Here is a 25,426-nt window from a genome sequence, read left to right as displayed (position 1 = left end):
TTGCAATTTAAGGAAGATTTAGGTACATTTTAATGAAATAATATGTGAATGAGAGGTGGTGATGGGGAAGAAATCCCCTTTAAGTGCTGACTACAATGGGTGGCTAAGAGCATGTATTGACTATTTTCACAAGTGTGTAAAGTACAAATCTTAACTGAGTGCGTGGCATATTTTAGAGTGCTCAATGATAGCTCATTACAGAGATTCCTCAATGGTAAGAAAGTGAATTCCGCATAATGGAAAGTGTCTCATCAAATCCTGTTTATTTGAATGCAAACTTGGAGACATGCAGTACAGTAAACCATTAGAGAAAAACGTTTCTCACTCCAATGAAGTTAAAATCACTATATCTCAACTATATTCTTTTTACTGTAGCTTATTAAAAATTTTTTTGAGCTTTTATTGGGCTTTCATTTTTTCCCTGGTAAAAAAATATATTAACAACATCTAATCAATTTTATAAATGTGAGCTAGCAAATTGATAAACGTCTGGACTTGGTATCCCTTCCCCTTTTAAACAATAATTCATTTAATATAAACACATACAACCAAATGAATCCACTCAAAGTGTCTTTATTGATTGCTTCCATTGTTAATACGTTTAGTAAGCATGCCAGTGGATTTCCGGTTAACTAATGCACCTTTAAAACCCTTGGTAACTAGGAAATGTTCCAATTCAGCCAGCTTGTATTCCACCATTCCGAGGTTTACCAATATTCGTTTCTGCATGGCTATGGAGTGTGGGAAGTTAATTAAGATATCCTGAGAGATGTTGTTGGCTGTAAGATCCTTATCAGTATTGTTCTTAGTCGACCCCATAGAAGAGGATGGTCTTACTAGTGCAAGAGAAGTTGAATTTGATGGCATTTCACCACTGTTTCTCTGTAAGGGAAGGAAATTATACCCATGTAGTTTACTGAGTTCGGCAATTTAAAAATCCTACCAAATAACACCATGCTTAATCTTGGTTAGTAAAAGGAACTGACTGTCCTCTCCTACGAATTAGAGATTAAAAATCTGTTAAATGATTACATTGATTTGGAAATATGCTCTTCCCAAATACAGACTGAGGGAAAAATATATAAAAGTGGTCTTTTAAGACTAAAATGTCATATCCTTGCCTTACATTTCTTGGACAGTCCCGTAGGTCTGTATTTGGACCCTGTCTGACCCTTACCTAAAATCACTTGCAACTTTATTATCTATCTATCTATCTATCTATCTATCTATCTATCTATCTATCTATCTATCTATCTATTTTTTAGGCGAGGCAACCCTTGGTTGACTCACAGATTGCAAGGACTTTGTCAGTTTACAATCCCTTAATTTTTTTATTTTATTTTTTACGCCTACAGCACCTGGTCTTCCTAGGTGATCTCCCTTCCAAGTACTAACCAGGCCCGACCCTGCTTAGCTTCCGAGATCAGACGGGATCGGGCTTGTTCAGGGTAGCATGGCCGCAGACTGCAACTTTAAATATCTCCAGGAATTCTTTGACCTGAATTCTTTGTGAATGTCCCATAAGGTCTCATAAAGATGGCTGAAAAGGAAAATACAGAGGAGGAAAAGTCAAACGGAAAGAAGGGAGTAGTAGAAGCCAGAGAAGAAAAGAGAAGGTATAGGTTAAGATGAGAGGTGGTTGTCTGGAGTAGGCACTGTCAATTGTAGCTTTTAAGTGGGTGAAAAGCTGACCATATTACTTAGAGATGTGGAGCTTTTTACAACAGACCACAACTGTCAATTCACTGGTCAAGATGAAAGATGTGTGGGGGTAAAGAATAAACATCTGGGGCTCTTTCAAGAGAAAAAGAGGAATGAAGGGACCTCCCCTCACCCTTATCTTACCACTTTACTATCTTTCTACTCTCTTAGACACATCCCCCATCCATGTATTCATTTAACTTTATCTCTTTTCAATCTCTTTTACAACTTTACCTGAAACTGATTTCTCCAGTAGACAACCATACCGGCGAACAGAACGCCACCTACTAGGAGCAACAAGATACTCATAGCTCCTCTTCAGCCACCGAGGCACTCGGCGGGCAGGGGGCCACTAGCCACCCGGACTCAAGAAGCCCGGGGCCAGAGCGCCAAGCGTCTGGCACTGCCTGGCGCAACTGGGATACGCTTCAGCGTCCAGCTTTATATGCTGGAGGGCATGTGACCTCACAATTGAGCATGCGCATGGGGAGGGGGTGGGGGAGAAGGGCTACGCCACAATCAGAGGACGTAAAATCCTGCTTGCAGGAAACCAGGAAGCACTTGCTTAACTGTCTCAGGTCGTTAGCCGGGAGAGTAGAAGACAGTGGAGGAGTTAGGGGTTTCCAAGAAGCTGAAACATGGTAGAAGTGCAGGCTCCAAATTGTTGGGTTAAATGCAAAAATTCAAAAGTATTCCTGCCTCCTTTTTTTCTTTTTTTTTTTATAACATATCTTTGTCTTTGCTGCAACCATTCCATTATTTATTTCAAAACAAGTTCAAAAACAAGACAGAAATACACCATAAAAAGTAGTTATCCACAAATTGTAAGACTTTGCCAGAAACCTCCATGCCCCCATTCCTATTTTAGAATTCACTGCAACCCTATTCTCATTGAATAATTGTGTACATTTGTATGGCTGTGCAGTTTAAAAAGTAATTCCAGGGACATTTTCCCATACAATTTTGCAACAATTTTGTGCTATACGTACTTTTAATACTGTATCTACTTTTGGAAATGCACAAACGGATTCAGGTGTCAAGGAACATCATTTGAAACTAGTAGCAAAAGCAGATTGTTGTTCTCAGAGCATCCTGGATCTGTGGTTTCATGTCTGACATTAATTTGGGGGAAATTCTTAGTCCTTATTGCTTTAAATGTTTCCTCTCCTCCTCCTTCTCTTACACCTCTCTTTCTTCTTCTGGTATTCTCATCACACATATGTTACCCCTTTGGTAGTTGTCCCACAGTCATTGGTACTTCATTCTGGTTTTTTTTTTTTTCAGTCTTTTTTTTTTTCTTTATATTTTAGGTTTGGAGATTTCTATTGACACATCCTCACACTCAGAGATTCTTTCCTCAACTGTGTCCAGTCTACTTATAAACCCATCAAAGACATTCTCCATTTCTTTTATAGTGTTTTTGATCTCTAGTTTTTCTTTGTTTAGACTTTCCATCTCTCTGCTTGTATTACCCATCTATTTTTGCATGTTGTCTACTTTTTACATTAGAGCTCTTAGCACATTAATTATAATTGTTTTTTTAATTCTCAATCTGATTATCTCAAAGTCCCTATTATATCTGAGTCTGGTTTGATGCTGCTTTGTCTCTTCAAACTGTGTTTTCTCCTTTTAGTCTGTCCATCAAGTTTCATAATGTGGTAATAAGGTGTATGTGGGGGAAACGAAACATCTGCAGTCCTATGTTTAGGTCTTAGTGTTTTAGTGAGCCTGTACCTTAGATTGTGAACTTGACACATGCATCTTAGTCCCCTTACCCCACTTTAGGAAGGACAGAATGGCTAGAGAGGGCTGGAGTTTAGTATTTCCCTTCTCTCATGTGGAAGGCTAACTGGGACTGAAGCTGAGCATTTCCTTTCTTCCATGGAAGGCTAAAGCCAGCTGGAATTGGTTATTTCTACTCCCTCATGTTATGTAGCCTCTGATAAAACCTCAGAATGCTAGCCTCTGGCTAAATAGTTTCTACTATGAGCACATGTTACAAGAATAATAGAATTCTCTGGCATATTTCATGATGGTTTCTTTTTCATTCCCTTGCCAGAAACATAAGAGCATTTTTCTCCAATATTCACTGCAATAATCTGGTAGAACTCTAGGTAGTAAAACTCTCAAAAGTTGGGGGCTGCTGATGCCTGTTGGCCTCTGAGGTTCTTATATTTCAGACTTGTCCACATGGAGTCTCCAGCAGTTCATCAGTTACAATTCATGGTTTCCTATCCTAGCACTCCCTCAAATGTTGCTATTTATTAATTTCTGCTTTGGTAAGTGGTGATTCTTTGTATTCTCCTTTTTGTCTAATTTAGGGACATTTACCCAGTGACCTCACTTTTCTTATGATTATAAGAAGATGAGTTGATTTTTAAGTTTGTTCAGTTTTTACTTGCTGTAAGAATGGAATGTCAACTTCCAAGCTTCTTACATGGTGGACCGGAAACTAGAAATCTCAAATAGTGTCAGTTCGTTAGCATTTTGTCAAATATTTTTTGCATTAATATTCATAAAGGATATTGGTCTATAATTTTTTTTTCTTTTTAGTAGTGCCTTTGCCTGGCTTTGGTATCAGGATAATATTGGCTTCGTAGAAGACATTAGGAAGTCATCCATCCTCTTCAAATTTTTGGAAGAGTTTGAGCACTGATGTTAATCATTCTTTAAATATTTGGTAAAATTCAACAGTGTAGCTATCTGGTCCTGGACTTTGCTTTGTTGGAAGGTTTTTGATTACTAATTCAATCTCCTTATCAATTTTAGATATATTTATGTTTTCTATTTCTTCATGATTCAGTCTTCGTAGGTTGTGTGTTTCCAGGAATTTTCCATTTCATCTAGGTTATCCAATTTGTTGGGGGTACAGTTGTTCATAGTACTCTCTTATAACTCATTTTATTTCTGTAGAATCAGCAGTAATGCCCACTATTTCTTTTCTGATTTTTGTTATTTGTATCTTAACTTTTTCTTAGTCAATCTAGCTAAACATTTGTCAATTTTGTTGATCTCTTCAAATTGCCAGCTCTTGTTTTTCATATTGTTTTGATATTCTTTATTTCCTTTATTTCTGCTCTAATATTTATTATTTCCGTCTTTCTGCTAACATTGAGTTTAGTTTGTTCTTCTTTTCCTATGTCTTTAAGGTATGAAGCTAGGTTGTTGATTTGAGGCCTTTCTTCTTCTTCTTTATTTTTTTTTGTGAAAGCATTTAAAACTATACATTTTCTGCTTATCACTGATTTTGATGCATCTCATAACTTTGAGTATGTTGTATTTTTATTTTCATTTGCCTCAAGGTATTATCTCATTTCCTTTGTGAAAAATCAAAACATTTGTGAATCTTTGACCCATTGGTTGTTTAAGAGTGTATTGTTTAATTGCCAATTTAATTTCCTGGTTTTCTAGTTTCATCCATTGTAATAAAAAAAGATACTTTGTATGATTCAATCTTTTTATATTTATTAAGGCTTATTTCACAGCCTAACATACGGTCTATCATGGAGAGCTTTTCATGTGTACTTGTGAAAAATATATATTCAGCGATTGCCGAGTACATGTCTGTTAGGTTTAATTAGTCTATAGTGTTGTTCAAGTCTTGTATTTCCTTATTAATTTTCTGTCAGGTTGTTCTATTTTTAAAAAAAGAGGTATTGAAGTCTCCTACTATTGTCGCAGAGTTCTCTATTTCTGCCTTCAATTCTGTTAATGATTATTTCATATATTTAGTAACTCTGGTGGTTGGTGCATATATGTTTATACTTGTGACATCTGCTTGCTGTATTGACCTTTTATCAGTATATAATGTTCTTCTTTGCCTCTTGTAACAGTTCCTGACTTAATATCTTTTTTGTTTGATATTAGTATAGTCAACATTGCTCTTTTCTTTTATTGCTATTTATGTAGAATGGTTTTTTTATTTACATCAATTTACTATCAATTTCTGCATGTCCTTATATTTTTTAGACAACATATACTTGGGTCCTGTTTTTTTAAATCCATTTTGCCAATCTACATCTTTTGATTAGGGTGTTTAATTTATTTACGTTTGAAGAATTGCTTATTTAAATACATTTTGCCAATCTGTGTCTTTTGATTAGGGTGTTTAATTTATTTATGTTTGAAGAATTGCTTGTAAGCATTTTAGCATTTTATTTATTGTTTTTTTGTACCTCTTATAATTTTTTTTGTCCCTCATTTTCTAGATTACTGCCTTCATTTTTCTTTAGTTGACTTTTTATATAGTGAAGTATTTTGACTGTTTTCTTATTTCCTATTGCTTATATTCTAGATATTTTATTTGTGGTTACTATGAGGATTAAGAATGCATCCTAATGTTATGACTATCTACTTTACTAAATTAACACCAAATTAACTTCAACCGCATGCATAAATGCTTCTTTACAACTCTGCTCCTTTCTCAACATTTTGTTATTAATTTCACAAATTGCATCTTTACATATTGTGTACCCAATTACAAATATTTATAATTATTTTTTTGGTTTTGTCTCTTAAATCCTGTAGAAAATAGCAAGTGGGGCTACAAACCAAAATTACTATGCTACTTTTGTTTTTATATTTGCCCATGCATTTTCTTTTACTAGAGATCTTTGAGTTACTGCTTAGTGTCCTTTCATTTTGACTTAAGGATTTCTTTTAGCATTTGTTTTTGTATAGGTCTATTGGTGATAAACTCCTTCAGGTATCTTTGTCTGGAAATGTTTTAATTTCTCTCTTATTCGTGACTTACATATTTGCTGGAGGTAGAATTTAAGTTGACAGTTTATTTCTTTCAGCCCATTAAATATATCATCCCACTACCTTCTAGCATGCAAGGGTTTTGCTGGGAAATCCAACCACAGTTTTATTGGGGAATCTTTGTAAATGATAAGTCACTTTTTTTTTTTTTGCTGTTTTTATTATTTCCTCTTTGCTTTTGGCTTTCACAATCTGATTAAAATGTCTTGGTGTAGATCTCTTGGAGTTTATTATTCAGAGCTTCTTAGATTTGTATATTTACATATTACCTACGTTTGAGAAGTTCTCTTCAAATAACCTTTCTCTCTTCTTCTGAGACTTCCATAATGCATATGTTGGTCCACTTGCTGGTGTCTCACAAGTCCTTTAGGCTTTGTTCACTTTTCTTCAGTCTTTTTTTTCTTTTTACTCCTCAGTCTCTATAATTTTCAATGTCTTCGACTTCACTGATTTTTTTTCTTTCTGTTCTAGTCTTATTTTGAACTCCTTTAGAAAAACCTTCAATTTAGTTATTATATTTTTCAGCTTCAGAACTTCTTTGATTCTTTATCATTTCTATTTTTGTTAATATTCTCATTTTATTCATATATATTTTCCCCAAACTCCTTTAGTATTTTCATCCATGTATCTTTTAAGTTCTTTGAGCATATTTAAGACACTTTAAAAAATTTTTTTCTCTAATAAATCCAATGCAAGAGTTCCTTCAGGAATGGTTAGTGAAGATATATTTTTTCCTTTGAATGGACCGGGAATTATTGTTTCTTCATATGTCTTTTAATACTTTGTTAAAAATTGTTGATTTGAAAAAGTGGCCACCTCTTCCAGTCATTGCAGACTGACATGGAAGACATTCACTAATTAGAGGACTCATGAGCCTTGGGATCAGCCCAGGGTGACAGCTTGAGGTCTTCTCAGGTCTTTTCTAAGCATGTGCCTCTCTGAGTCTGTGGCTGTGCTATTTTATTATTATTTTTTAAATTTTCATCTCACCAGCTGCTTTTAAATGTCTTAATTTCCCAAAATGTTTCACCATAGTTTCTTCCCGGGGCCATAGTAGTTCTATTATATTCCTCCACGTGGATCCTTTGCCTCCAGGCATCTACTGATCTGTAGTTCCCTGTATTTTTTACTGTCTTGTTCTCTTTTTAAAGTGTTTTTTTCTTACTTTAATCATTATAAAATATTTAACTTATAATACCTTGTTCTTAATAAGGGTTGCACTTTTCTGCTTCTGTCTGCCTGTTGGTCATTTTATACATAGTTATATATTTTTTTGTCCTTTTTTTTTCAGGTAGAATGACCCCCTTCAATATTTCCCATAATTCAGGCCTTGCAGTGGAAAAGTCCCTCAGCTTTTATATGTCTGTAAAGGTCTTTATTTCTCCTTCATATCTAAAGGAGAGCTTTGCTGGATATATTATTCTTGGCTGGTAATTTCTTTCCTTCAGTAGTTTGAACATTTGGTTCCACTCCTTCCATGCTTGTTAGATTTGTGCTGAGAAGTCTGATGATAATCTGTTGGTTTTCCTTTACAGGTTACTGTCTTCCTTTCCCTGGTTGCCTTGAGAATTCTTTCTTTGTCATTAATTTTTGACAATTTTAATATAATGTGTCTTGGAGAAGGTCTTTTTGTGTTGAGATAATTGGGTGCTCTGTTTGCTTCTTGGATTCGAAGATCCAGTTCTTTCCATAGATTGGGACATTTTGTCAACTATTTGTTTGAATAAACTCTCTGTTCCCTTCTCCCTCTTTACTCCTTCTAGTATGTCTATTATTCTTATGTTACTTTTACCAATGGTGTCACAAGTCTCTCTCTTCCTCCTTCTGCATTATTTTCCAGGTTTCTGTCTTTGATATCACTAATTCTTTCCTCCATCTAGTCAGCTCTATTTTCTAAGCTTACTATTTCATTATTCATCTCTTTTAATATGTTCTTCATGTCCAGAAGTTCTATTTTTTTTTTACCAATCTCCGTGATACAGTATTCACTTTGTTCATTTATTTCATTTCTAATTTCTTGAAATTGACAGTCAGAATTTTCCTGCATCTCGTTAAGTTTTTTCAGAAGAGCAATCCTGAATTCTCTGTCATTTAAATCGCATATTTCTATGTCTTTGAGCTTATTTTCTGGAGATTTTTACTTTCTTTCTGAATTGCCTTGTCACTTTGGTTGTTCATGGTGTTTGATGGACTATTTCTTCACCTGGGCACTAATGGGAATACTCTGCTTTTTTAAAAAAAATTAAATTTATTATTTAGTGATCTCTGTTTAGGTTGATAAGAAGAGTTTTTCTTTTGATTTCCAGTAGGTGGCATCCAAGCTTCTTGGATCTCTGCTTTGAGGCTAAAATTGCTCCTCCCCTCTCCAGAGGGCTGTGTGCTTTCTCTGCAATCAGGTCCCTCAGTCCCAGCACTCCACCCCTGTGAAAGGATGTGATGTGCAATGGGGCTCTGAGTCTCTGAAAAGGCCCGGAGGTTCTGTTACTGCCCCAATAGTCAGATACAATGTTCTGCTGCTTCCTCCTGACTCAGCCTGAGTGGGTGGGGGTGGAGTTTTGGGGATAGTCTGCCATGTGTGTGGCTGTTTCACTTCCCTTAGTGCAGTCCCCCAGGTTTCAGTAGTCTTGTATCCATATCACCTGCGCCTGTCTCAGTTACCAGCTGTAATGTATGTTTCAGTATTGACTGTGCAAATTCCCTTGGGGCTCGGTGTTGCTAGCTCTGAGAGGAAATGTGGGCAGGAGAGGATGGTGCTCTGGGCTGGTGGGAGCGGAGCATGACCAAGCTCCTGTTTTTTAGCATCCCGCTTGGCAATGGCAGTTGCTGAACCACAGCTGTTGACTCTCCCCTACGGAGTCTCTGCCCTGCCCTCTGTCCTGATCCCTGGGGTCCACTGAGAGGAATATGCTGATCACTCAGGCAGTACTACTCCAGGTTTCCTAGGTCCAAGACCCCGCTGCGAAATTCCCCCACCCTTCATCCTGCAGGGAACTCAGGCTGCCTAAGGCAGCTCCTTTGTTTCACACTCCTAATTTGACTCCCAATCTCATACAGATTTGCCCACCTTTGGATGCTCTGATGCTCGAATCTCTCAGACGTGCTTGTGTGTAGGTTGGGTGTTATTTGTGGAGTTGTAGATGCTGTTATTTCGAGGGAAGAGATCCGGGGACATCACTCACACCACCATGCTTCTGACATTCAGTCTTGTGAATTTTTTTAATGCTACAAATCATAAAGAATAATTGCATTGGCTTAAATTATAGGTTAAATTTATGTCCTTAAATTTATGTTAAATCGAGTTGGTAAATATTCTTTGGCTATCCAGAAATTTCTAAGCAAGAAAGGTGTATAAAGCATTGGTCATTACACACAGTTTTCATTTATCCTTGTTCTTTATTCATATAACAGCTATAATTTAACAAGATGAAAAAGCCTTTGGATAGTATTACTTTATGTATTTATTGTTACTTTAAATTCTTTTTTTTACAATGTGTCAGATATTTTTATTAGTTTTCTATTATAGTCTAAATTTTTAAATTTATTTTTCAATTACAATTGGCATACAATATTAGTTTCGAGTGTACAACACAGTGATTAGACATTTACATACTTTACAAACTGATCACCCTGATAAATCTACTACCCATCTGACACCATGCAGAGTTATTACAATATTATTGACTATATTCTTTATGCTATACTTTACATTCCTATAACTGTTTTGTAACTACCAATTTGTACTTATTTTTCCCTTCCCCCTTTTCACCTCCTCCCCCTCTGCCCCCTGTCATTGCCCTATCTGGCAACCTTCTAAATGTTCTCGGTATCTATGAGTTTGTTTTTGCTTTGTTTGTTAGTTTACTTTGTTCTTTAGATTCCACATGTAAGTGAAAACATATGGCATTTGTCTTTCTCTGACTTACTCCACTCAGCACAATGCCTTCTAGGTCCATCCATGTTATTTCAGATGACAAGATTTCATTCTCTTTTATGACTGACTAATATTCCATTGAATACATGTACCACCTCTTCTTTATCCATTCGTCCTCTGATCAGACACAGCGGTAGCCTCCGTATTTTACTATTATAAGTAATGCCACAATGAACATATGAATTTACATGTACCTGCGAAGTAGCATTTTGGGTTTCTTCTATGTTTTCCCAGAAGTTGGTTTACTGGGTTCTTCTTTATCTCTTGTTATAGCCTTTGTTTTAAAGTCTGTTTTGTCTCATATAAATTTTACTACCCAGCTTTTTTGTTTGTTTGTTTTTATTTTTCATCAAACATCTTTTTCCATGCCTTTACTTTAAGTCTGTGTGTGTCTTTCAATCTGAAGTGAGTCTCTGTTCGGCAGCATGTGTACGAGTCTTGTTTTTCATCTGTTCAGCCATTTTACGTCTTTTGATTGTAGCATTTAACCCATTTACATTTAAAGTCATTGTTGATACAAATGTAATTATTGCCATTTTATTGTTCACATTTTGATCTTTTTTTTTTCTTTTTCTTTAAAAAGTTCATCCAACATTTCCTATAATACTATCTTGGTGGTGATAAACTCCTTTAGCTTTTTCTTGTCTAGGAAGCTCTTTATCTGTCCTTGGATTCTTCAAATGATAGCTATACTGGGTAGAGTAATCTTAGTTGTAGGTCCCTGCTTTTCCTTACTTTGAATATTTTGTGCCAATCCTTTCTGGCCTGAAAAGTTTCTGTTGAGAAATCAGCTGACAATCTTATGGGAGCTCCTTTGTAGGTAAATAATTGCTTTTCCCTTGCTGCCTTTAAGATTCTCTTAACTTTGTCTTAACTTTCGGCATTTTCATGATGTGTCTTGGTGTGGACCTGTTTGAGTTCATCTTGTTTGGGACACTCTGAGCTTCCTGGGCTTGTATGTATCTTTCCTTCACCAGATGAGGGAAGTTTTCTGTCATTATATATTCAAATAGTTTTTCAATTTCTTGCTCTCTCTCTTCTTCTTCTAGTAAACCTATGATGCGAATGTTGGTATGCTTGATGTTATTCCAGAAACCCCTTAAAATATGCTAATTTTTTAAGATTCTTTTTTCCTGTTGTTGTTCTGATTCGGTGTTTTCTGCTATCTTATCTTCTAAATCACTGATTTTATCCTTTGCTTCATCTAATCTACTGTTGATTTCTTTCTTTTTTTTTCAGTTATTGTATTGCTTATTTCTGAGTGGTTATTTTTTATGTTTTCTATCTCCATTTTTATGTTTTCTATCTCTTTGTTCAAATTCTCACTGAGTTCATCTACTCTTTTTCTAGGTTCAGTGAGTATCCTTATAAGCAGAATTTTGAACTCTGCATCTGGTAGATTGCTCGTCTCCATTTAGTTTAGTTCTTTTTCTTGGGCTTTGTTCTTTTCATTAATTTGGGAGCATGTTTTTCAGTCTTCCCATTTTGGCTCCTTCCCTGTGTTTGGTTCTATGTATTAGATAGAGTTCTATGTTTTCCAATCTTAGTATAATGACCTTATATTTTTGGTGTCCTGTGGGATCCAGTGGTATCATCTCACTTGTCACTTTAGCCAGATGCTCCAGGTATGTCTCTTGTATGTGTGTCTGTGCCCTTCTGTTGTAGTTGAGCCTTGGTTTCCGTTTGCACATCAATAGGAGGGATTGACCTTTGGGCTGACTGATTGTAAGGACTGGCTGGTGACTCCATTGGTGGAGAGAAAATTGTCTAGAAGAAAAAAAAAGATGGCAAAAAGCAGCAATCATTGTTTCTTGTTGAATTGCCATTGGTAAACTAAACTGTGTAGTCTTATAGGCTCTTTATTTTGTAAAGCTACACTGTACAGACAGAAATTATAGAGGACTATTTCATTGTTGGGGAATGATGGGTAAAGAATGTTTTAACCTTGATTTCTCATCAGAATAAAGCTTATCTCATGTGCTTACAGAATGTAATTTTGAAGCCCTTAAGTGGGTCTCTTGCCACTTCATTCTTACACAGAAAAAGATTAACTCTCTTACTGACAAACTGAAATTCTTAGGGGGTAAGGTGGCGAAAACTTTTGTTTACTCAACACTTTAGACATAAAACTTAAAATATGTCTTCCTTTTGAGACTTTAATTTATACTACAGTGTACATGATCTCAATTTTTATAATACTTAAAAAAAACTACCTAGATTACATTAGTTATCTGGTGAGTTTTTGCTGGTAGAAGGAGTAAAAAGACAAAACGGGTTTAATGGAGTGTGTGAGAGTAGAGAGTAGGACAGAATAAAGGAAAAAAAAAGAATTCTGAGGACATATATAAATTTATCACTACTCCTGAATTTTCCCCAACACTTGACATATACATCATACAATATTAAATTTTGAAATATCTGAATCCTTAGTCATTTGGCTAACATTATGATATATTCGTAGACAACTTGGTGAATGTTTGAATATATGCAATTTTTACATTATAGTTGATTTTTATGGTGATGGGAGTTAGATAAATATATTTTGTTGTGTGGTCAATTATGAAAACAGTTTGCCATCTAGAAATTTGGATAGCAAGTTAATGCTTTATATTTGCTTATTGTTACTATTCTTTTCAAAACATATTTATTTACATTATTTTATTTAATCCTCCCAACAATACTGTGTGGTAGGTGGAGCAGGAGTAATTCCCATTTTATAGAGCTGGAAGCCAGTGTGAGTTAATTGCTTTGCTTAAGATCTCAAAATTAGTTAACTAGGAACCTGGTCTCTTGATTGTGGATCCTCTCATCATACTACCTCCATATGTTTATCCTCTAATAGAGAAGAATCACAAGTTAGATATTCTATGGTATTAATTTTCTGTTCCTGTGTTGAAAAGGCAAATAAATGGAGATATCTTGGCAGCATTTTACATATACATTAAATCTTTTGGTGTGTTCACCATCAAGTACATAAACAGATAACTCATAATTTCTTTAGTTGTGAAACTGTCAGAGGGACTATCAAAAATATTAAGATATTGTTTATGTAGTTTAAGTGTTTACCCCTTTTTAGTTGCACTATGGAGATTATGCAATTGTTCAGGAATTTCTCTTGGTCATGCTATCATATTTAGATACATCTGTAACAATGTCGTACATCTTAATCTCAAAGTGTAGTAGCTCCTAGTATCTGAAAGCTGTGGACCTATTTCCATTTGATTTTGAAGGAAAAAAATATGAGCACAGAGTGAAAACCTTAGTGTCCTCATTGTACATAAAAGGACACCCTATCTTCAAGCTGAATCATCGAGAAAACTTCTTAATAAACAGGTCAACATAACCACAGAATTAAGTTAATTGGTAATTGGTATTACAATAGGCAAAGTTTCCCATTTGATCATTTAAGTCATATTTTTCTTTTTATAATAATAAAATTTATCCTAATGTTTATACAATATACATTTAATACATTCAGTAAAAATTCATCAAAGATATATTTAAATAATGATGTAAAAGTTGTGCAAATAGTTGGTATAAAGTAATGTATAACATTATAATGCTTGATTGTTATTCGTTTTTTTTTTTTTTTTTTACTTTTCAGCTTTAAAGGTACATGTAATAGATAGGAAGCTTAGTTGATTGTTTTATTTGCTACTCATATGCTGTTTGAGAGTACCCCTGAATCACAGTTTCTTTGAAATTTTTACCCTAATATTCCTTCTGTTTCAACTAGGTTTAGATTAAGCTGTAGCTGAGATCCAAAATAATAACTATTTAAACAAACAAACAAAATAGTTGACAAGGAAACCATCTAGTATGGGTAGAGGAGATTCATAAACGTATTGGGAACCCAAATATTTTACCCTCTGTTGATTTGTTATCTTCAACATATATCTTCCACTTCATGGTCAAAGAAGTTTGCTGAACTACTTTCACTTAACAGACTGGAGGAAAAGATGGAGAAATATGTGTATCCTTTCTTTTAAGGACATATCTCAAAAGTTATATATGATACTACCACTATTATTTTACTGATCATAATGTAGATACATGGCTAAATCTACCTGCAAGAGAGGCTAAGAAATATAGTATTTATTGTGGGTATCAATATGCCCAAACAAAATTTATGGTTATGCTACTAAGAAGGAAAGGAGAAAGAGTTATCAAAGGATCTTTATCAATCTGTGTAACACCTTCTAAGGAAGGGATTTAGATTTTGTCTCAGGATACCAACCAATCCTTGTGTCCAAAAGCCACAAATGAACTCCATTATTTGTAAGGACTTGGATGATATTTGAAGATTAGGGAAAATTGTGGGTAGGGGGCCAGTGATCTGCCTTATTCAGAATAGCACCCATCTACCTCTTTCATCTTGTCTTAATTAAAATTGTCTAAAAATGATTCTGTTCTTTCTATTGTTGTGCTCCCAGAATGAAGCCAGACTAGATCATAGCTATTTAAGGCCATGCAATCGGAACTACTGCATTAACCATTTATATTTTGATATTTTTATTAATATAATTTTGTTGACTGCTATACAAACAGAACATAAAATGTTAATTTTATAAAATTAAATTAGGACATATTTTATAGAAACTAAACTGAAATAAAAATGAACCAAAAAATATATGTTGAATTTTTTCTTTCTGATCATGCATTCTCTAGTCCACATTTCATGAACAGAGGGCATTGCAAGTTTATTTCATTTTTTGGTTGCCCTGTATTCTTCATTTACAGTTTCTTTTCATTTGGAATTACACCATCTTACCCAGGGTCAAATAAATAAATGGTATGTTTTATTTGTGAAATATATCACAGATCATTAGTCTATAACACCATAATCCAGAAGTCTCTACATATAAATTACCATAGTATTTAAAAAATACTCTTTGAAATTAATCATATTTGACTTAAAATTACTAGACCATATGTGTTTTGTTTTAAAAGAAAAAAAGATAAAGACTATGTAGGTTATAATCAACTCTAACCTGAGACCTTTTTGGCTCCTCTACCCTCACATCACCCCTGATGTAGCAATATAGGCAAAATAAAAGGATTATATAATCTGAGTGTTGATGCTTAAATTTAGTATTTTATTTCCAATGACATTGTTTTACTTTAATCGACATTTAGAGCTTATTTTAGGTAACCTTTAGATTTGTAATATGTTCTAGAATGTATTAAGGGACTTGGAAAAGAAATTGCTTTTAGCTTTTTTTTTTGCTGAGAGAATGAGCTGCATGTCCATTTCAAATTGAGACTTTAACAATTCATTACGTCTATTACTGAAACTTTGAAATGTTAACTTGAAAATTTTCTTAAAATATAATTTGCAGCCTTTTCATAACTTGTAATAATAGAAAGCATCAGGAAATTTTGATAATTGTTCTTAATATTATTAGGAGACTTAAGTACAATACATAGTTTTTCTAGTAACACTATATTTGAGTTGTTTAAAATAAACCAATTTCTTTGGAAGGGTGTTTGTGTGTATGAGAGAGAGAGAGAGAGAAAGAGAGAGAGAGAGAGAGAGAGAGAGAGAGAGAGAGAGAGAGAGAGAGAGAGAAGAGAGAGAGAGAGAGAGAGAGAGAGAGAGAGAGAGAACCTATGAGATCTTTATAGAGCAAACACGAGATAAACCAGAAGAAAAAAAAACAAAAACTTCCAAACAACTCTTCAAAAGATCGGGGGAGACTATTCATTAATTTACATTTATTCAACAAATTTTTACTGAATACCTACTATGTGTCAGGCACTGTTCTAGACAGTAGGAATCTAGCAGTGAACAAAACAGATGAAAATACTCCTTGAAGCTTATATTCTGTTGGGAAGCTATATTCAAATTCCCATACTGATTACGTTTTGTTTTATTTTGTTTTGTTTTAGATTTTCATGGAACAGGTAATTAGCCATTAATTGAAAAAATCAGATCATGGCAAAAGAGGGAGGACTCTAATGAACTTTCAAAGTTAACATAACCCTGATACATCTTGCCAAATATAACACAGAGAATTTAAAGACTGATTCACTTAAAGATTTTTAAAAAGTCTAACATAAAGCACTAAGCAAATAAAATATGGACAATATTAAAAGGAGAATATTACTAAATGTAATTTATTCCAGAATGTCAGAATGACAACATTAGGAAATCTCTTAATATATCATATCCATAGATCAGAAGAAAGCTAAGTTATGAGACTACCTCAATAGATGTCCAAAGAGGCATTTGCTCTATTTCAATATCCATTTCTGGATTAACAAAATGAAGCACTAAAATTTTAAAAACTTAAACATGAAAAATAGATCCTTAATATTTTGATATTCAGAGGAAAATAATCACCAACATCATCTGTAATAGTGACACACTAGAGACATTATAATCAAAATCAGGAACAAGCTAAGTATACTCCATTATTACAATTATTTAATAATGATATAGAAACTCCAGTGAATGCAATAAGAAGTATCTGTATAGGAAATCTAAAAGATTCTACATAAAAAATCTTAGAATGAATGAAAAATTTAATAAAGTGCTTGGATATATAGTAAATGGACAGGCTAAGGAGCTTTCCTATACATATGCTGATAATAACTAGTTAGAAAATACAGTAGAAAACAATATCACTTACAATGGTAACAAAATAAAAAACTACCTTTACTTAAGAGATACAAGATTTATGTAAATGTAGAAGAATACATTCCTGGATAGGAAGACTACGGAATATAAACATGCTAAGTTTTCTAAAATTCAGACATAAGTTTACTGTAATTCAGACCAAAATCCTAACAGAATTTTTGAAACCTGAGAAAATGATTTTAACATTCATCTGGAAGTTTTATTTTATTCATTCATTCATTCATTCATTCATTCATTCATTTAGTGACATTGATTAACAAAATCCAGTAAGTTTCAGATGTACAATTTAACAGTAAGGCATATATATATATATATTGCATTGTGTGTCCTTCCCGCTCAATGTTAGATTTCTTCTTCTCACCACATATTTGACCCCTTTTACCACATCTACTTCCCTCTACCCGCTCCTCTCACTCTCTGGTAATCACTAGTCTATTGTCCATGTCGATGAGTCTCTGTCTTGCTCGTTTGTTGCTTTTAGGTTTATATGCCACATATAAGTGATGTCCTGTGATTTTCAACTTTTTCTGTCTGGCTTATTTTGCTTAGCATGATTATCTCGAGGTGCATCCATGTTGTCGCAAAAGGCAGTATTTCATTTCTTCTTATGGCTGAGTAATAGTCCATTGTATATATGTACCACCGCTTCATTATCCAATCATCTATTGTAAGACACTTCAGTTGCTTTCATGTCCTGCCCACCGTGAATAATGCTGCTTTGAACATTGGTGCGCAAATATCTTTTTGGATATGAGTTTTCAATATTTTTTTCTTGGTTATTATTTCTTTTTATTGAGCTTTGCCACCTGGTATTAAATATTACCTAGACTATCTTTTTAAAAAATGGAATAATGTAATAAAATATGACTTCTAAAAAGATGATATGGCATATGCTAAAACAACATTTTTGAACAGAAAGTTACTTCACTGTAGATTACAAGTTTAATTTGTATTTAGTTTGGTATCCAAGTAACAAGAAAAAAAAAGATTCATTGTCAGAAAAATAAAACTAATTAACAAAACCAACAGCTGATGAAACGGAAGATTAAAGATGACACGGTCTCACTAGCAAGGTGATATGTGCAGTTAAACAGAAAGGCTGAGACTACTAAAGAAAATTTTTCTCTAGCCAGAGCTTGAGCAGGGAATTTCTTATGAGTCAATTAGTTTCAACTAATCCCTGGGTAAAATAAATAAAATTTTTATCTTATGCTGGGTAAATACAGTGACTAATATCTGCCCAATAGATTATGGTGTTGTCTGTAATGAAATAATCTTTTTAAACCCCTTTTGTTTTGTTATTCTTATCTAGGTTGGCTATGTAATCATGTGCCTTTGTTTGATAAAAACTGAAAAGATGTTCTGGCAGGGGAGGAAGGGGAGCAAGAGTTTACTGAAAATCCTTGGGCAATGAGTGATTGATTAGTGGGTGAGGAGTCAAGTGAGAACTAGGGCTCTGGATAGAATGAAAGAGCTTCCATTATTCAGAGAAAGCTAGAGAAAGATGGGGAGAGACTGTGGAGAAGGTTGCCATGAGTCTAAGAGAAAAGCAACTTTCTGGGAAAGAAAGCAGACATTTCGGCAGAGAAAGCAACTATATTCTAATTACTGAGCAAAAAAATTGACATTAAGGAGGGCAGATAAAAAAATGAGTCTAGAGAGAAGCAGATTTAGAACATGAACAGTATGTGTTATGCTTTTGTGGGACTATTTCTCCTTGAATATGTGTCCCTCTCTTTTTTCCCATCTTTATTGAAATAGACATCTTTATTGTACAATTCAATGAATTTTTCCTTCAATTATAGTCAGCATATAATAATATATGAGTTTCAGTTGTATAGTATAGTGATTAGAGATCCACATAACTTGCAAAGTGATTACCCCACAAAATCTAGTACCCCTCTTCCTCCTTACACATTTATTATAACATTATTAGCTGTCTTCCCCATGCTACACTCTACATCTCTATGTCTATTCTGCAACAATCCATTTGTACCTCTTAATCCCTTTGACATTTTTTGTCCCCCGAAACCCCCTCCCAATTAGTATCCCTCTAAATATTCTCTGTTTCAATGAGTTTATTTCTGCTTTTGTTGTTGTTGCTGATTTTGTTTTTAGGATCCACATGTAAATGAAATCATGAGATATTTGTCTTTCTCTGTCCAACCCATTTCATTCAGTGCTGTACTCTCAAGGTCTATCAAAGCAATATCTTTTACCGTCCCCTTCCTTTTAGTCTGTTTGTGTCTTTTAATCTGAAGTGAGTCTCTTGTAGGTAGCATATGTAGAAGTCTTGTTTTCTTATCCATTCAACCACTCTATCTTTTGTTTGGAGCACTTAATTCTATTCCCCTTGGGTACTTGTTGATAGGAATGTAGTTATTACAATTCTTTCTTCCTTTCTTTCTTTATTATTATTTTTTTATGGTGACATTGGTTAACAAAATAAGTTTCAGCTGTACAATTTAACAGTCAAGAATATACATATACATACATGTATATGTATATGTATACATGTACATACACATATACATATATAGATACATATACATATATATTTGCACTGTGTGTTCACCTCCTATAATTAGATTTCATTCTGTCACCACATATTTGGCTCCCTTTACCCTATCTACCTCCCCCCTCCAACCTCCCCTCTGGTAACTACTAGTCCATTGTCCATGTCCATGAGTCTTTGTTTGTTTGTCCTGTTCACTTATTGCTTTTAGGTTTATATCACACATATAAGTGATATCATGTGATTTTCAAAGTTTTCTGTCTGGCTTATTTCGCTTAGCATGATTATCTCGAGGTCCATCCATGTTGTCTCAATTGGCAGTATTTCATCTCTTCTTATGACTGAGTAATATTCCATTGTATATATGAACCACAGCTTCTTTATTCAATCATCTATCATAGAACACTTCAGTTCTTCCATGTCTTGGTCACTGTGAATAATGCTGATATGAACATTAGCGTGCAAATTTTTTTTTTTTTGGATATGGGTTTTCAAGTCTTCAAGGTAAATACCTAGGAGAGGGATTGCTAGATTATATAGTAGATCAATTCTTAGTTTATTGAGGAACCTCCATACTGTTTTCCATAGTGGCAGTTCCAATATGCAGTCCCACCTGCAGTGTATGAGGGTTCCTTTTTCTCTGCATCCTCTCCACCATTTGTTATTATTTGTCCTGTTAATTATAGCTATTCTAACAGGTGTGAGATGATATCTCATTGTGGTTTTGATTTGCATTTCCCTAATAGCTAGCAATGCTGAGCATCTCTTCAAATATTTGTTGGCCATTTGTATATCCACTAGGGAGAAGTGTCTGTTCAGGTCCTCTGCCCATTTTTTTTCTGATTGGATCATTTGTTTTTCTGTTGTTATTGAGTTGTATGATTTCGATGTATGTTATGGATATTAAGCCCTTAGTGGAGCCATTGCTTGCAAATATCTTTTCCCATTTGGATGGTTGTCTCTTTACCTTGTTGACAATTTCTTTGGTTGTGCAGAAGCTTTTTAGTTTAATGTAGTCCCATTCGTTTATTTTAGCTTTTACTTCCCTTGCCTTTGAGGACAAATTCATAAAATACTCTTTAAGTCCAAGGTCCTTGAGTTTAGTTCTTATGTTTTCTTCTATGCATTTTATTGTTTCAGGTCTTATATACTGGTCCTTAATCCATTTTGAGTTAATTTTGGTGTTGGTGATAGACAAGAGTTTCATTTTTTTTTTTTTTGCAGGTCCTTTCCAGTTTTCCCAGCACCATTTATTGAAGAGGCTTTCTTTTCTCAACTGTATGTTTCTGGCATTTTTGTTGAAAATTATTTGCCCATATAAATATGGGTTTACTTCTGGACTCTTGATTCTGTTCCATTGGTCCATGTGTCTGTTTTTCTGCCAATACTATGACGTTTTGATTACTGTCACTTTGTAGTATAATTTGAAGTTGGGCAGAGTGATGCCTCCAGACTCTTTCTTTTTTCTCAGGATGGCTTTGGCAATTTGGGGTCTTTTGTGCTTCCATGCAAATCTGATGTTTTTTTGTTTTATTTCTTTAAAAAATGCTGATGGGATTTTGATGGGGATTGCATTAAATCTGTAATGCTTTAGGTAATATGGTCATTTCACATAAGTAAATTTGAAAAATAGGAAGTATATATAAATAAACTCACAACTCTGACTAAGGACAGGTCTCTGCATAATGTTGAATGTGACAACTAGCTTCTCTTAGATATGTATGACAAAGTACAGGAAATGAAATATGATTTGAGGGAATTGTTCCAACAGTTTTGGGGTAGAGTCTTTAGGGTTTTCTATATATAATATTATGTCATCTCAAATAGAAACAATCTTACTTCTTCCTTTCTAATTTGGATGTCTCTTTTTTTTTCTTGCCTAATTGCTCTGGTTATGACTTCTAGTACTATGTTGAAAAAAAAGTGACAAGAGTGAGAATTTCTGTGTTGTTCCTGATCTTAGAGGAAAAGTTTTCAGCTTTTCACCATTGAGTATAAAATTGTCTGTGGGCTTGTTATATATGGTCTTTATTATGTTGAGTCACATTCTCTTTATACCCACTTTATTGAGAGTTTTTATCACAAATGCATGCTGAATTTCGTGAAACACTTTTTCTGCATCTATTGAAATGATCAGATGATTTTCATCTTTCATTTTAAGTTGTGTATCATATTGATTGATTTGCAGATATTTACTTTTTCTTGCATCCATGGAATAAATGCCACTTGATCATGGTGTATAATCCCTTAAATGTGCTATTGAATTAGGTTTGGTAATATTTTCTGAGAGTTTTAACATCTGTGTTTAGAGATTATAGGTCTGTAATTTTCTTTTCTGTAGTATCTTTATCAGGCTTTGGTATAAGCATAATTCTGGCCTTGTAAAATGAGTTTGGAAATGTTCCCTCCTCCTCTATTTTTTTGGAAGAATTTGAGAAGGATTGGTATTAATTCTTTAAATGTTTGGTAAAATTTGCCAGTGAAGCTAACTGGTCCTGTACTTTTGTTTGTTGGGAGATTTTTGATTACTGATTTAATCTCTTTACAAATAATTGGTCTGTTCTAATTTTCTATTTCTTCATGTTTAGTCTTTGTAGGTTGTGTAATTTCTTGGTGTATAATAGTTCATAGTAGTCTCTTTTGATCCTTTGTGTGGTATCAGTGATAATGTTGCCTATTTTACTTATAATTTTAATTATTTGAGTCCTCTTTTGTTTTTGGTAAGAGTAGCTAAAGATTTATCCATTTTGTTTATCTTTCGACCTCTCTTTTTAAAATGAAAGTTATCTATTGTAGTTATCCAATCCTGTTTCACCTTCAGGCATATATTAGGAAAGCAGATAATATGTGTTATTTGACAGATCTCAGGATCAAGAGGATCTGCACTTCCAGAGATGTACTAGGTGAACTATATCTAATGAATCTAATCTACATTTAGATCAGATTTAGATAATGAGATTAAAACTTTGAACACAATGTCATAATGGGATTTGAATTTTGGAGAAAGAATAAACTATTTTAAGGGAGAAATGCAAATTATTGAACTTGGGTAGATTGAAAAACATATCCACAATACATTATAGTTTATGCTATCATGAGGTGGCATATTTTCCCTCACTGCTTGAATTTGATCTTTCGTTGTGAGTTATTTTGATGAATAAAATATAATAAAATGATTTTGTGTGTATTCCAGAGCCTGAGCCTAATGAGAAGACCTTGGGAATTCTGCCTTCAATCACTTAAAAATGCTGCCCTGAAATTGATATGCTGTTGAAAAAGACCAGAATTAAAGTCTATGTGAAGGGCAAGATTCAGCCATCCCAGATGTTTCAAATGAATAAAGTTCCCTGACAACTTGTCAGCTGAATGTATCTACATTATTGAGCCTAAGCAAGATCAGCAGAACATCCTAGGCATTCCACAGTCAAAAATAATAAATAAAGCCTTCTTGATTTAGGTTTTGGGATACTGTTACATAGTGCATTGTTTTTCTACTGCTATTTAAAAATTACCCTAAATTTTAGCAGCTTAAAACAGCAAATATTATATTAGGCAGTTTCTGAGAGGCAGGAGTCTTGGAGCAGCTTAGCTGAGTATTTCTGACTCATGGTCTTTCATGATATTGGAGTCAAGCTGTTGGCCAGGGCTATAGTCATTTTAGAGTTTGTCTGGGTTTGGAAAATATGCTTCTATACTCACATGATTGTTGGCAGGTCCCTGCTCCTTTCTGGCTGTTAGCCGGAGATTTTAGTTCCTCATTATGTGTGCCTCTCCATACGTCAACTCACTGCATGACAGTTTGTTTTCCCTAGAGTGAGTGACTCAAGAGGGAGAGAGTACACAAGATGGAAGCCACAGTCATTTTTAAACCTAATCTCAGAATTGACATATTGCAAGTTCTGCATGCTATTGGTAACACAGAGTACCTTTGGTACAATGTTGGAGAGTACTATGCAAGAGTTTGAACACCAGAAGGAGATCATGTGGGGTCATCGTGGAGGCTGACTACCACACATAGAAATAAAGAAATAGAACAGATATCAGGGAATTATTATTAGTTTTGAAAGCTATGAGAATTACATTATAGCTTTCTTATTAAAAGTTCATAATGTTAGAAATGCATGCTGAAGTTAGGGGTATGTGATGATATAGGTCATAAGATTTATTTAAAATACGTCAGCAACAACAATAATAACTAAAAAGGATAGGTAAAGGAAATGCAGCACTATCTTTAAGATAGTGAATATGGATGATGGGCATAGGGAGTGCATTATCTAATTATTTTAGGCATGAAATTTTACAATAAAATTTTAAAATCAACATTTATTTTGTCAAGAAATGAAATACTTTACAACTTTTTAAATGTGGGGTAAACTTTAGATATGAAATTTAAAATGTGCGAGGAAGTACCTACTTTTTGAAATTTATTTTAAGGATTACACAAGCAAAATATAAACAAAGACCACTGATAAAATAGACATTGAGGAATTTTTTTTTGCCTTTAAATTAGTATTTGCAACCCAAAGCTGAGAACAAAGAACGGTTAATCCCCACATTTTCAAGAGGGCATCCAAGGCTCAATCAATAATTGGGGCCAGATATCTCCCTCAGTTATTACAAAGAAGCTGCTGAACTGACTCTTTTAGCCTCAATTATCTCTGTAGGACACTCTTTAAGTCTATAAAAACAAGAGACCAATAAGAAAGAAGGTAAGTTAACAATTAATAAGCACCTTAGTGACAAGTTACAGCAGCTTTTCTCTCTCTTCTGCAAGAATAGTAGATATGTATATCACTCTTTGGCATGATGCTTGTTAAGGTCTGCCTGTGGCACTGTAATAGGAGTGTTGTCAAGGGTAGCGAGAGAAATTTGGGGAGAGCTTGACATGTACCTCCTGGAGTTTGTGTGGTATATGTAGACAGTTACGGTTTCCAGCTACTCTTCTAGAAAAATCTGAATGGGTACAGCCAGTGGAAACAGAACAAGGAGAGAATGTAGTGTGGTGTTCTTGGTAAAGACTTCAGCAGTTCTCTTGAATCCACATGAAGGAGTATATGGTATAGGAAGGACTGATGAAATGGGGCTACTGAGGCAGTCATAATTTAAGGAAAACTTTCACCCAGAGAAGGGGTTAGGGTATGAGTCTAAAATGTCATCAGCCAAATAAGAGACTCACTGAGATTATACTGTACATTACCACTCCTCCCCGCCCCCCCAAAAACAAACAAAACATCTGTGGTAGGCATTATCATTATTCATCAATATACAAATCCTTTCTGCTTCTGGACACATGAAACAGTTGCTCATTGAAGCTATGCGATTGGCCATGTGATGTGAACTGCACTGACTAATGAAATGTGGGTGGAAGCATCATGTATCACTTCCAAGTTGAAGTACTTAATTATAATTATCAGTGCTTGGTCCTTCAGCCTACTTTTTCCCACTGTATTTATTATAAGAGCATTTATTGATGGAAATGCCATAATGATTGAAGAATCTCGGAATGTTGAGCCAACATATGAAGATATATGAACTAAAGAGTCACATAGACCCCATAAGACTTACAAGATTAATTCAAAAAGTTTTTTTTTTTGTAAGCCACTGAGATTTTGGAGTTGTTTTTAGCTGCAACAAAGCTTATAAAATCTGGCTGTTATTCCATCAGTATGGGCATCTTAACAAGTCGCCAACAACTGACAAGAGACTAGTTATATAAGATAATTCCTACCATCTCTCTTATTCTCCCTTCTATCTGCCAATCCTATAGGAGTTTTGTTGAAAAGAGTAGAGGAAGAGGTTGGGTTTACTTTCAGTGGTGGAAAGATGTCTCCTGAAATCACTGAGGAAAGCTTTGAATCCAACATGAGATTGAATATTG

At 34.4% G+C, this 25,426-nt stretch overlaps 1 protein-coding gene and 1 pseudogene across 1 annotated transcript; both read right to left on the bottom strand.

Annotated features, from left to right (window-relative positions):
* Positions 1-573: 573 nt before the first annotated feature.
* On the bottom strand, positions 574-2,010 carry CT83 (cancer/testis antigen 83). The gene is made up of 2 exons (XM_011386140.1): positions 1,936-2,010; positions 574-882 (listed from the first exon to the last, which is right to left on the bottom strand). Exons 1-2 carry the CDS (start codon positions 2,008-2,010, stop codon positions 574-576), a joined length of 384 nt encoding a protein of 127 aa, XP_011384442.1.
* LOC111734292 lies at positions 1,347-1,465 on the bottom strand (annotated as a pseudogene).
* Positions 2,011-25,426: the final 23,416 nt, after the last annotated feature.

This window comes from Pteropus vampyrus, unplaced genomic scaffold, assembly GCF_000151845.1.
Source record: "Pteropus vampyrus isolate Shadow unplaced genomic scaffold, Pvam_2.0 Scaffold946, whole genome shotgun sequence".
In the NCBI taxonomy this organism is placed as follows: domain Eukaryota; kingdom Metazoa; phylum Chordata; class Mammalia; order Chiroptera; family Pteropodidae; genus Pteropus; species Pteropus vampyrus.
The sequence above is the reverse complement of the archived record's forward strand: the minus strand, read 5'-3'. Positions and strand labels throughout refer to the sequence as shown.

Bases quoted from the DNA above. Each gene is read 5' to 3' on its own strand.
- CT83 (XM_011386140.1), bottom strand. From the start codon at position 2,010: ATGAGTATCTTGTTGCTCCTAGTAGGTGGCGTTCTGTTCGCCGGTATG. The intron at 883-1,935 runs GTAAAGTTGTAA...CTTCCCTTACAG, and splicing joins ACTGGAGAAATCAGTTTCAG to AGAAACAGTGGTGAAATGCC.